Below are 12,447 nucleotides of genomic sequence, written 5' to 3' on the forward strand. Positions count from 1 at the left end.
GTGCGCCACCACCGCCCGGCTGAGCTATCACTTTTGCAAGAATAACCAGGAACAATGAAAGTTCAGCCTCACCTGTCTGCTTGGTCCTTGTCTTCTCCTCGATGGACACTACGGAGCCACTTATGAGGTTGCTGCTGGAGGCTTGAAGGAGCCCTGAGCAAACAACTTTATTACCACCTTCCACTGCCCAAAGGTTGGAATCAGCCGCTGTCATAGATACTGCCCCTGTCAGGAAAGGGCAAAAACACATTTTAAATCTGTCTTGGTCAGATAAACGGCCCTCTCATGTCCACTTAGACGTTCTGCCCCAAATGCCTCCAGACACTGCCATATAACTCTCAGGGCAAAGGTCTCTCCAGGTGAGAGCCACTGGAGCTAACAGAAGCACAGGACCCTGAAAACTCACAGGTAGAAATACACTAGTTGGTAACAATGCTTGAGACACTAAGCAAGGCAGCGCCCCCATCCCAGGCCTGATGCCAGAGCTCCCACCCCAGTGAATAAGTTCCTTAGCTATGGCCACCCTGATTTCCTCCAATAATGTCTTACCCACAAAGGCATTGAGGTCAGTGCTTTGACCAAAATTGACTCGCATGATAGGAGCGACCATCTCGTTGAGGAACGTCTCAGAGAAGCCTGCTTTCTGCAGATTTTCACGGAGAGTTTGGTTAAGCAGTCGGACGTAGTCATCCCCTCCAATGGCGAACATTAACTTTTCTACACTGCTGAAGGCATAGTCATGGGACTGATAACGATAGATCCTTGAAAAAAAGAGAAACGGTCATTAAACCCCACACAGGATGGGGCTACAAATAGCCTCAGAAGAATGGGAGACTGATGCCAGGCTTGAGAGGCTGAGGCAGAAGGACTGCAAACTGCAGACCAGCCCTGGATACACAGTGAACTTAAATTATATATATATATATGTTTGTTTGGTTTGGTTTGGTTTTCAAGACAGAGTTTCTCTGTACACAAGAGAAACTTGGCTGTCCTGGAACTCACTATGTAAACCATGCTTACTCACAGAGATCCGTCTATCTCTGCCTCCTGAGTGGCAGGATGAAAGAAAGGTGTGTGCCACCACCACTCAGTCTGTGAAATTCTATTTTTTAAAAAAAAATCACCAGGTCCTAGTGGTAAGCACCTTTAATCCCAACACTCAGGAGGCAGAGGCAGGCAAATCTCAGTGAGTTCAAAGGTCTACAAAATGAGTTCCAGGACAGCCAGAGCTGTTATACAGAGAAACTCTGTCTTGAAAAAAAAAAAACAAATCAACCCAAACCAAACTGAAACCAAACATGATGCTGCTACTGTTGCAGAGGACCTGGGTTCTGTTCCCAGCACCCAAGTGGCAGCTCTTGAATCACCCTAAACTCTTTTCCCAAGAGATCTTATGCTCTCTTTTGACCTCTTCGGACACCAGGCATGCACAGGATCAGACATATATGTAGACTAAGCAGACATAAAATTGTTTTTGTTTTGTTTTTATAATGAATTGACTTCCATATTTCCGAGTGATAGGTTCCTACCAGTCAGGTGAGGCACAGCTCAATCTCATCTTTCACAGACTTTGTTCCTCCCCTCTGCCTTTCACCCCAAAACATCGGTGCTCTTAATATTTCTCACTTAAAGTCTAGAATACATAATATGACAGTAAAAGAAAAACAAAAAACAGGGATGGCAAGATGTCTCAGCAGATAAAAAGCATTTTGCCTCACAAGAAGGATGATCTAGCCAGGCGATGGTGGCACACGCCTTTAATCCCAGCACTCAGGAGGCAGAGGCAGGTGGATCTCTGTGAGTTCGACCAGCCTGGTCTACAAGAGCTAGTTCCAGGACAGGCTCCAAAGCCACAGAGAAGAAACCCTGTCTCAAAAAAAAAAAAAAAAAAAAGAGAGAGAGAAGCAGCTGTCCTCTATGTATCCACATTCCCATCACACACAACACACAATGATAATAAAATAAAATTCAAAAAAAAAAAAACAAAACAAAACAAAAACTAAGCCTCACTTCAGTTTTACGTTACTGTAAATGCTTATGCTCAGTATCTTTTCATCTGAACACCAGCACAGTGCAGCAATGCAGGCACTAAGAGGGAGACTCCAGATTAAGTTGGCCTGGGTAGGAGCTCCAGCTTTGCCAGTTCCTAGGTGGGTGGGTGGCCTTCCACACTCAGACCCGGACATCCTCCACCTTCCACATCTGCAAAAGGCAGCCAATGGCCATGAGAACTGATGCCTTTGTATTTTTCAAACCCAGCTTCTAAACTGTGCTTTGCAAGTGTGTCTTCAGTGCTGCCAGATGCTCTTAGATGCTGTACAAAAGTCAACTCCTTAAATGGAGGGCGAGTTAGGCATTCCAGGCAAGTGCTCAACCGCTGAGCCACATCTCAGCCTTTGTAAAGCACAATTCAGAAACAAAGCAACCGGCATGTTCAACTCCCAAATGAAGTGATGATCTGCACGTTTTCTGTGAGACATTTTGCCTAACAAAGTAGTGACTAGGCAGAGAACTAGTTCAGGGAACCACCATTCCGGTGCCAGCAGGTCGGGAGGTCTCAAGTTCAACAGGAGCGGCAGAGTTACCTCATGAACTTGTCCAGCAGGTCTTCTACCCACATGTGCATTCTCAGGGACTGGAATCCATAGCGCCACACAAGCTTAACCATGTTGATTATGAACCAGCTGCTCTCCTCAAACACCAGAGACTTTCCATTGTACACCCCCATCAGGCCACCCGAAACCGGAACACTGGAGAGGCCTGGCAAAACAGAGGGAGGGGCTCGGGAGATGGCTCGGCGGTTAAGAGCCCTTGCTGCTCTTGTAGAGGACCTGGATTCAGCTCCTAGCCCCCATGTCAGGCAGCACACAACCACCTGTAATTTTAGTTCTGAGGCCTTTGTCTGGCCTGTCTAGGCATCTACATTCACATGTGCATAACCCCTCAGATATACATACACACACACGCACAATTTTAAAAAATAAAATAAATCCTAAGACAAAACAAAAACCCAGAGGAAAGGTACACAAGAGGTTTCTACATTGGCCCATTGAAGAAAGAATTTGGGGGAACTTGCCAGGGACATTGTGAGTGAGTGACTTAGGGACGTCCCCAGATCTCAGGAGACACATTAGCGTTCTATGTTTGAAACAGTGTGGACACTGTGCTGACTGCTCAGTTCTCACAAGCTGACATGCTAGGAAGTGGCCAGAAGATCGTGTACGTGTACCAAATTAGCCAGACTATTCTTAGTCATGGAGAATGAAGCATCAGCCAGGGCTGGAAGGGCAGCTGAGGAGTAAGCTGTACTCCTTCATCTATGCTGATCTCACTGTGTGAAACCAGGAATTTCAGGTAAACGCAAAAAGGCCTGAGTTACCCAATATTCCCATAGAAGGCATGCAGAGGCCTGCCAGACTCCCTCACAACACGCCCTGCTCCTCTGCCAGCAGGGCATCAGTCACGTGTCCCTGTGAGCACATGTCTCTGTACCCTGTTTGAATGACTTCAAGCCAAGTGTTTGAAGCCCGTGGGTCTCATTTTCTCAACAGAAAAATGAGCTACGGTTTCTGCTAGCTCAAAGCACCCTGACTCTTCAACCCAAACCCAGGGGTTTAGGAACTGACAACAGGGGCCATCAAGATGGCTCAGGCCCTAAAGGCATCTTCTGCCAAGTCTGATGACCTGAGTTCAATTCCTGGGACCCACACGGTGGCAGGAAAGAAGTGACTCAGTTGCCCTTTGCCTTCTATATACACTCTGCAGCACTCAGACCCACCCCCACCCTCACTGTCACACAAAACAAATATAGCTAAAACATAATTTTTTAAATTAATTTTTTAAAAAAAGAATTGCTATCAGCCATGCACACCCCACCCTGTGGTTGTAATTCCAGAGAACTGCTGACACACGGAGAACCAGAGTCTATTACAGGAGAGTGGCTCCAAGCTAAACCTGTACCAACCGCTAAACTCCACAGCAAGAGAAACGGTTTCACCGACTTCTCTGTAGAAGACAAGGCAGAAACATCTCAGTTCTCTTTGTGATGAAAACACCTTGAGCCAATCACACAGAAATCTGCTTAGCTCTAAGACCCAAACACATACCCAGATCTTTGACGAAGCGCTTCATGTGCAGATTCAGAGGGTGGATGACGGACCCCCCTGCCTCGTAGTCATGACCCTGCACCCTCAAAGTGGCCAAACGGCCCCCGACTTCTCCTCTTTCAAATACATCAATCTTCACGTCCTTCCCAAATTTCTTCCGAAGGTAATAGGCTGAGGAAGTGCCACCAATTCCAGCGCCAACGATTGCTGAAAGGAGTCAAAAAGAGGAACGGTTTGTTTCCCTCTTAGCGGTGTGGCTTTTGTTTTTGAAAGGCCATTAACCAATAACAGACATTACTCAAGACTATAACCAACAACTTAGGGGAGCCTGGGGGCTCACACTCCCTGAATCTGGACAGGCACTGTAGATAAAATTGCAAATTAACAGTAGGTTAAATGATGCCCAAGCATCCTCACAGACTACCGGACCCACGAACCCTTCTGTACCCAATTCCTGGGAAGGCATGAATGGGCCAGTCCTGCACGCATTTTAAATAAAGTGGCCGCCATCTTCGCCCAGCTTTGTTCTTTGTCTCTCTGAGGCCCCAACACCATAAACGATCCCGAAAGACACAGCTTCAGATGGGGACAGAGCGCCCGAAAGTGAAAACCCGAGGCTAGCAAAGCCAGGAAGGTAACCCGTCCTCTGGTTAGCTGCAGCAGCTGCGGCCTCGCAAGCAGAGCGCAGGTGCGGGGAGGCGGTCCAGCTCTTTCGTAGGGGTGGATGGGGGGACAGACCGGTCCCTGTGTGGTGTCTGCGCGCCTCAGTCTGCTGATAAGATAGACAGACTCAGCTCCAGGGACAGTCAGAAGCAGGTTCCCTAGGGCATCCAGCTTCTAGTGTTGAGGACTTCCCATCCCAGGCTGGGGCTGCAGGGATACCGGGTGCGGAGCCTGCCCACGCCTCCAGTGGCGTGCTTCAATAGCGTGCGGCCCGCTCCTTGGAACCCCGATCACCACCCCACCGAGGGAAGACGGACCTCGGCAATGCCTCTCTCCGTATCCCCCACACCTACCGATCCTGTCCGGCGGGGCCCGGGGCTCGGCGCTCGCCAGGCTGCCCAGTTCACACAGCAGCAGCCCCAGTCCGAGCAGCAAGCCCACCAGCGCCATGGTCTCACGCCCCATGGTCTCCGCAGCCGCAGACTGACCGCTGGTCGGCCTGCAGACCTGGAGCTCTATGAGTCTGCGCGCACTCGCCCCGCCCAGGCCCCGCCCCAGGGCACATCACCACGCCCACCCAAAGCACTCCGGTTCTTTGCGCCCCTGCCTCACCCTATCTTGTGTTCCTGACCCAAGGCCACTGTATCCCCAAAGTCCATTGTGTCCCCGGAAGCATACGTCCAAAGCGTAGTTTGAGGCCCACCTCAGCTCTCCTCCTTCCTTCCCTCCTCTCCTGAAGACAGAGCTCACTCTTCTTCACAAACGCTCTCTGCGGTCCCCTAAATCGCATGCATGCTGTGAATACATGCTGTCCAATCTCAGTCAAAAAAACAGGCAAGCTGGCCGCTAACATTTCCAAAGTGGGCGCTTTGTTCCAGGGACTCTTTAGCTGCGTGATAGGGAAAGAAGGGAGATGGGGTATTGTGAAGTAGGAAGAGCAAAACACGGGGCCCCCGGCCACACGAATGAAATTAGAACGCCAAAAGGGTCTTCCCACATAAGGTCTGTTTCAACTTGAAGAAAACACTAGAAAGGCTGTCCACCTTCCTCTAATTACCTAAGAACGGAACACAAGGGGAGGACTGGAGACTTGGTGGTTAAGAGCACTGCCTGCTCTTTGGACTGGACCAGAGTTCCCTTTCCAGGAACCAAATCCTGGTGGTTTACACAGGTCTGTAACTCCAGCTCCAGACAATCTGATGCCTTCTTCTGGTCTCTGCTAGCACCCACAAACATACACTCGTATGCATAACACATTTTTTTTTTTTAAAGAACTGGAGAGATGACTCGGTGTCTAAGAGGTCTTCCTGAGTTCAGTTTCTGAGTTTACAGCTGCCTGTATGGAACACCAAGCTCCAGGGAACCCCTCTGACTTTCACGGACATCAGAACAGACACAAACACATATAAACAAACAAACATGTAAAGACAAAGGGGTCTCTCCTCCCTCCTCTACCTGGAGGAATGTAGGTTTATCACCAAAGACAATTTCAGACATTTTAAGTAAAATATCTAGGAAGCCGTTAGGTTGGCCTATGTTCCTGAACTGAATGATTGGCATGCCAAATCAAAGTGGACTCACTACTGAAGTTGTTTGTGTACTTCCAACACGAAACTAAGTTTTCTCTTGGCCTTCATGGAAGAAGGGACAGAGAGATACAACAGCCGATGGCTCCGGGAGCACAGGAGAGAAAGGAAATCCCCTCTGCTTCAGCCTTCCTAAAGGAAGTGACTTGGAGGCCAGTCTGCTCTTTTCAGCTTCTCCTTTCCTCTGCCCTTGTCAAGTGATCTCAGACTTACTATGCAGTCCAGGCTGTCCTTAAATTCCTTATCCTCCCGCTTGCTCACCTCCTGGGTGCTGGGATTTGACAGGCTTTCATCGACTAGAAATCCACAGAACAAACTTGACCCCAGAGTCTTTCTCTTGCTATTTATTTGCCTTCCCACAGCCATCCAGTTACAGAAACTCAAACTCCTTGTCCTTGTCTGATGCCTTATCGTTTCTCTAAAAACTGGTTGTTCTTTGAAGACACCTATTCCAAGTTGGCTTCTCAGGGAGTGGGGTGATGGAAGTAACAACAGACAGACAAAGAGAATATTTGCCCTGTTTGAGCGGTGGGGGGTCAAGTCCAGAATGCAGGGGTGGAGTGGTTGGGAACCAAAATGCAAGCGCTACACTTAGCAGCCTAGAATGCAGAGTACTCCTCCCATACATCTAGTTCTGGGGATCTAACATGCTCTTCTGGCCTCCTCAGAGACTGGCATACAGAAAATAAAATAATAAAAAAATTAACGTTTTAGCCAGGCAGTGGTGGCACACACCTTTTATCCCAGCACCGGGGAAGCAGAGGCAGGTGGATCTCTGGGAGTTTGAGGCCAGTTTGGTCTACAGAGCAAGTTCCAGGACAGCCAGGGCTGTTATACAGAGAAACCCTGTCTCTAAAAAACAAAAACAAACAAACAAACGTTTTATTTTTTTAATTTTTTTATATTTATTTATTATGTATACAATATTGTCTATGTGTATGCCTGCAGGCCAGAAGAGGGCACCAGATCTCATCAAAGATGGTTGTGAGCCACCATGTGGTTACTGGGAATTGAACTCAGGACCTTTGGAAGAGCAGGCAATGCTCCTAACTGCTGAGCCATCTCTCCAGCCCTTTTTATTTTTTTAAAAAAAGAACCTACTGTTGATTTCAACTAATGTCTGCAGCTCAGGCTCCCCTGCCAGCTTCTGTAGGCGGTTAGGTCACTTTTTAACCAACCCCACAAAGAGGCCCTTAACAAATGCAGACAGGTTGCACATGGACTGACTTCCTGCTTTCTGTAGTTTCGAATCCCCTTGCTCTGCTGACCCCTGCTCAGCTCCTTCCCTATAACCTCATTCTTGCCCTAAAATATTCAGCAACCCCTACACAAACTGAATTTTCCCTCTTGCAATAATCTCTTACTGTTTAAACCTGTCTCTATTAATTCGTGCATTTCCATGCTTGTCTTTGAGAACAGAGACCCAGAATTCTGCCGCTGCTCACAGAGATCCTCCTGCCTCTGCCTCTGGAATGCTGTGCTAAAGTTACGGCAGCCACATTCTTTCAAGAGTAGAAGTTTCAAAAGGAAAACATTAATATTTGTGCACAAATACGTATTTTCTTCTAATAGAACGATCATTAAGACTGTTGCTAATTTTGGAAAGAAAAAAAACTCAAAGAGCTCTATCAATGGATAGGAAATAGTAAATTGTTTCATCTCTCAGCTTTCACAAATTCTTGGGTTTTCAAGACAGGGTTTCTTTGGGTAGCTTTGCCTGTCCTGGAACTTGCTTTGCTCTGTAGACCAAGCCGCTTTCAAACTTACAGAGATGTGCCTGCCTCTCGACCACAGCCCCCACCGGGCCAGCTTCTAGTCCAAACATTTGCAACTAAATATCCAAGCTGGCTGTGGCCACTTGAGCAACACTGTATAAGTGCAAAAGGCTCTGCCTTGCAGAAAGCAGCCCTGTAGACAATGTATCCTTCTGAAAAACAGAAACCTACCCTAGATTTTGGAAGGCTCAGTTTTCAGGAACTTGACTTACAGAAGATTATTGAGCCCGTGATTGAACTATTTCCTTTGTGTATTTTCTCTAAGGTCTTTCTCGGACAGTATATGTCATTGAGCTGAGTGTTTGTGGGAGAAGGTCCGTGACCTCCAGATCAGAACAGAAATGGGAATAGAAGGCTGAGCAAACAGTGGAAGTTTAGAGCTAACAGCCTTGGTGGCTCTCCAGATCTCACATCTGGTTCTAAAGACCTCTGTGGTTCGGGTTCGCTATAGTGTAGATTGAGCGCCGCCTAGAGGTTCATTGTTGCCAAAGCAACTTCACCTTCAAAGGCCTCTGACAGCGAACCACACTGACTTCCCGAAGCCCCCCAACACTGAGCACACCTAAAGATCAAAAGTAATGGTCTATGTGACAGTTGTTACGGTATTTATCACTTTAATCTTGAATTTTGTTGAGGTGAAACAGCTAAAATTAGAACACTTAAAACTGTACTTACCCTGAAAACAATGCATAAAGAAATGCTGCCAGGCATGGGGCTCATGCCTGTAATCCCAGAGACAGGGGGATGACTGTGAGCTCGAGGCCATTCTCTAGATCTACATAACAATATCCAATCTAGCCAAAACTACAGTGAGACCCTGTTGCTGTGTGTGTAACGGTGTGTGTGAGAGAGAGTCAGAGAAAAATATACCATTTTTCATGCTTATATTAGCAAAACCTAATAAAATTAACAGCATCTCAGTATGAGCCTAACGGAGGCCATAGAGGAGGCCTGGCTCGAAAGCACTCTCAGTGGGATACGAATGACTACAACCTATGTCTTTGTTGCCTCAGTCCCTGGAATGCTGGAATTACAAGTGTGAGGCGTCGCAGAGGACACAATTTTGCCTACTGTGATTTTTTTTGTTGTTGTGTTTTTGTTTTTCAAGACAGGGTTTCTCTGTAGCTTTGAGCTCTGTCCTGGAACTAGCTCATGTAGACCAGGCTGGTCTTGAACTCACAGAGATCCACCTGTCTCTGCCTCCCGAGTGCTGGGATTAAAGGGGTGCGCCACCACCGCCCAACTCCTACTATGATTTACACACACACACACACACACACACACACAAAACACACGTATAATTCAGTAATTCCATGATTAGGAATCTATCCTACAGAAATACAACTTTAAAAAGAAGAAAAGAATGAAAGAGGGCTGGAGAGATGGCTCAGTGGTTAAGAGCATTGCCTTCCCTTCCAAAGGTTCTGAGTTCAATTACTGGCAACCACATGGTGGCTCACTACCATCTGTAATGAGGTCTGGTGCCCTCTTCTGGCCTGCAAACATACACACAGACAGAATACTGTATACATAATAAATAAATAAATAAAATATTTAAAAAAAGAAAAAAAGAAAGAAACTTTGGTCAAGTGTTTACACTTTTAATCCCAAAATTGAGGAGACTAAGGCAGGAGGATTGGATTTGAGACAAACCTAGTCTACATATCAAGGTACTATCTCAAAAAATATATATCAATTTTTGATATTAGTTGTAAATTAGTTGAAATTTTGATATTAGTTGTAGCAAAAAAAAAAAAAGTAAGATGGTGATAGCAAACACCTATAATCCCAGCACTCGGAAAGCAGATGAAGGTGACTCTGTGAGTTCAGGCCAGCCTGGTCTACAGAGTGAGTTCCACGATAGCCAGCCAGGGTTGCACAGTGAGATGCTGTCATGAAAACAAACAGACAAACAAACACAACACAACACAACAAAAAGAATAAAAGAAAGAAAGATCACTGAGCTGGTAACGGGATGAGACAGATTATTGTAGTTGAACTAAAACTCCTTTTTTAAAAAATATTTATTATGTATACAGTATTCAGAACCTCTGGAAGAGCAGGCAGTGCTCTTAACCACTGAGCCATCTCTCCAGCCCCTAAAACTCCTTTTAAATAGATTTTCTTCCAAGAAAAAGGTGTTCAAAATACTATACACTTTAAACATTTGTCACACTCTTCCCTTAAAATTGCTATTCATTTTATTTATTGTTATTAATTTTGAGAAGGGACGTGTGACCACTTAGTTAATCTTTCTCTTCCTACTAGCTATGATTTTAATCTGAGACCAAATCTTTTTTTGTTCTCAGGTGGTGTTAAAAGGAGAAAACATGTGTTTAGTTGCTGCAGATTTGTAACCACGTCTCTCCTGCAGAAAATACTATGTACCAACCTGAAGGGAATATCCAATCTGCATAGAACACTGAGGTCCAAGGGCTTGTATTGTGGCACCAAGAAAGCCATCAAGACAAAGTGGGCTTTGGAGAAGCTACACACACCTCTGCGCCCCACCACCAAGATCTCCTCCCAGACAGCCAACCACTACTAACCCTGCTACTTACCTGCAGGGGGTGGCAGGGGTTATTCTTAAATTGCATTGGCTGGCCTACTCCTGAACGTCTTTGCTTACTTCTCTGATCTGAAACGTGGCCACTACGGCAGTATTTGCTATCTCTCTGTAATATAACTCTATATAGTCGGAAAATACGACGAAGTCTAAGGAGTTTATAAAAATGAAAATCCCAAACATGTTAGTGTAAACCAATGGTTCTCAACCTGTGGGTCGCGACCCCTTTGGGAAGACTTCAGTCTCCAAAAATATTGACATTAAGATTCATTACGGTAACAAAATTACGGTTATGAAGTTGCAATAAAAATAATTTTATGGCTGGGGGGGGGTCAGTACCACATGAGGACCTTTAGGATCGCAGCATTGGGAAGGCTGAGAACCACCGGTGTAAAAGAGCGACATGGGATACATAAGCTTTCAGATCTCTCAGAAATGCTTCACATAATGTGGAGAGTGCTGTGAGAAAGGATGAGGAGTACAGGAACCACATTCCGGAGCCCTCACTCGGAATCCTAAGCGAGGGCTGACTTTCGAGATTCTTTTAACCAATTTGCAATAGTAACTGTTTCTTTTAAGATTTTCAGTTACACTGAGTATACCAAAGAAATCCAGACTCTGGCACATGAAAATACGAATCCCACCCGTCCCCAAAAGTTATTGTTAAGAAGGCATTATTTTCTTATTTCCAAATAATAACTTTTTTATCTCGATTTTTCAGAGAGTTAAAAAAAATTCAAGAACATTGGAATGAGAAAAGATGAATTGTTCATAAAGCAACGAAAAAGTTCCAAGTATCAATACGTATTTCCAATTACATAAAGAATCTAGGAGCCAATGAATAGACTATGTATCTCCTAGGAGTTTCTGGAGGCTGCTTGTACCAACAGCGCCGCTGGTGTAGTGGTATCATGCAAGATTCCCATTCTTGCGACCCGGGTTCGATTCCCGGGCGGCGCATGTCTTTTTTTTTCTTTCTCTTAAAACAAGACAGCTTGAAAAAAAAGAAGTCTTTCCTGCTATAAAAATAGTGTCGATTTATGCTTTAACCTCCCCGAAGATTTTTAGTTCACTATATAATTCACTAACGAAACACTTCTGGAAGGACACAAATCCCGGCTATCGGCATTGCGCCTGCGCAGTCGGAGCCATCCTTTGCCGGGTGGAAGCGCGGCTGCGCAACAAGTGACTCTACGGCTTGAAGCCTAGAGCGGCGGCCTGAGGGTGAGCGTGCCAGCAGGGTACGCGCATGCGCGGCGCGGGTCACCCGGCTGGCGGCTCCTCTGCGTCCGGCTCGCCGCCATCTTGAATCGGGGCTTCATTGTTTGCGGTGGGTCGGGCAATTTTCTCTAATTGCGGCCGAAGGAGCAGGCGAAGTACCCTCCAGCCAAGCGAGGAGGCCCGCTTTTCCGCAGCCATAGCCGCCCCAACGATTTGGGAGGTAGCGAAGGGCAGGGAGCTGGACCCTGAGGTGCCGCCGCGACCGCAGCAGCCATGGAGGACGAGATGCCCAAGACTCTGTGAGTCTGGAGCAGCGATGAGGGAGGAGGGATGGTGGTCGCCCCGGAGGGAGGCCGCGGCCCAGAGCCTCCCCGCAGCCTGTTGTTCTCCGTGGACGCCGCGCTGTGGTGTTCCTCCCTCCCGTGCGCACGCCAGGATGCTTAGAGCCGAGACGGGCGGAGAGGACGATGGCGGGAGAGGGGCTCGGTCCTGTCAGCCCCTCGGCTGGCCGCGCCCGGGCCCCCAGACCT

At 46.9% G+C, this 12,447-nt stretch overlaps 2 protein-coding genes and 1 non-coding gene across 15 annotated transcripts in view; 2 read left to right on the forward strand and 1 right to left on the reverse strand.

Moving 5' to 3' along the window:
• The window catches only part of Pcyox1 (prenylcysteine oxidase 1), a 10,299-nt gene extending 5,012 nt beyond the window's left edge, over nt 1-5,287 (reverse strand). Inside the window, exons 1-5 of the mRNA XM_050165330.1 lie at nt 5,123-5,287; nt 4,107-4,313; nt 2,586-2,760; nt 550-761; nt 73-225 (exon numbers count right to left, since the gene is read on the reverse strand). Coding sequence (XP_050021287.1) covers nt 73-225; nt 550-761; nt 2,586-2,760; nt 4,107-4,313; nt 5,123-5,234 — 859 coding nt within the window. The 5' untranslated portion in view covers nt 5,235-5,287. The remainder of the gene's footprint in view (nt 1-72; nt 226-549; nt 762-2,585; nt 2,761-4,106; nt 4,314-5,122) is intronic.
• A 6,298-nt stretch (nt 5,288-11,585) lies between these two features.
• Nucleotides 11,586-11,656, forward strand: Trnag-ccc (transfer RNA glycine (anticodon CCC)). Its single transcript has one exon. It is a non-coding gene; the product is annotated as a tRNA-Gly (tRNA).
• Nucleotides 11,657-11,921: 265 nt separating this feature from the next.
• Tia1 (TIA1 cytotoxic granule associated RNA binding protein) overlaps nt 11,922-12,447 on the forward strand; it is a 31,852-nt gene continuing 31,326 nt past the window's right edge. For 2 of the 13 annotated variants that reach the window (XR_007595873.1, XR_007595876.1), the window contains exon 1: nt 11,931-12,216. Coding sequence is in view for 9 of the 13 variants with exons in the window: in XM_050165334.1 (XP_050021291.1) it covers nt 12,191-12,216 (26 nt within the window). In the remaining 4 variants the exon portion in view is untranslated. Of the gene's footprint in view, nt 12,217-12,447 lie in introns of all 13 variants that reach the window. The other 11 variants (XM_050165334.1, XM_050165338.1, XM_050165336.1 and 8 more) reach the window with 7 other exon arrangements.

Source organism: Alexandromys fortis, unplaced genomic scaffold (assembly GCF_014885135.2).
Source record: "Alexandromys fortis isolate MF-2015 unplaced genomic scaffold, M_Fortis_MF-2015_v1.1 scaffold_158, whole genome shotgun sequence".
In the NCBI taxonomy this organism is placed as follows: Eukaryota; Metazoa; Chordata; class Mammalia; order Rodentia; family Cricetidae; genus Alexandromys; species Alexandromys fortis.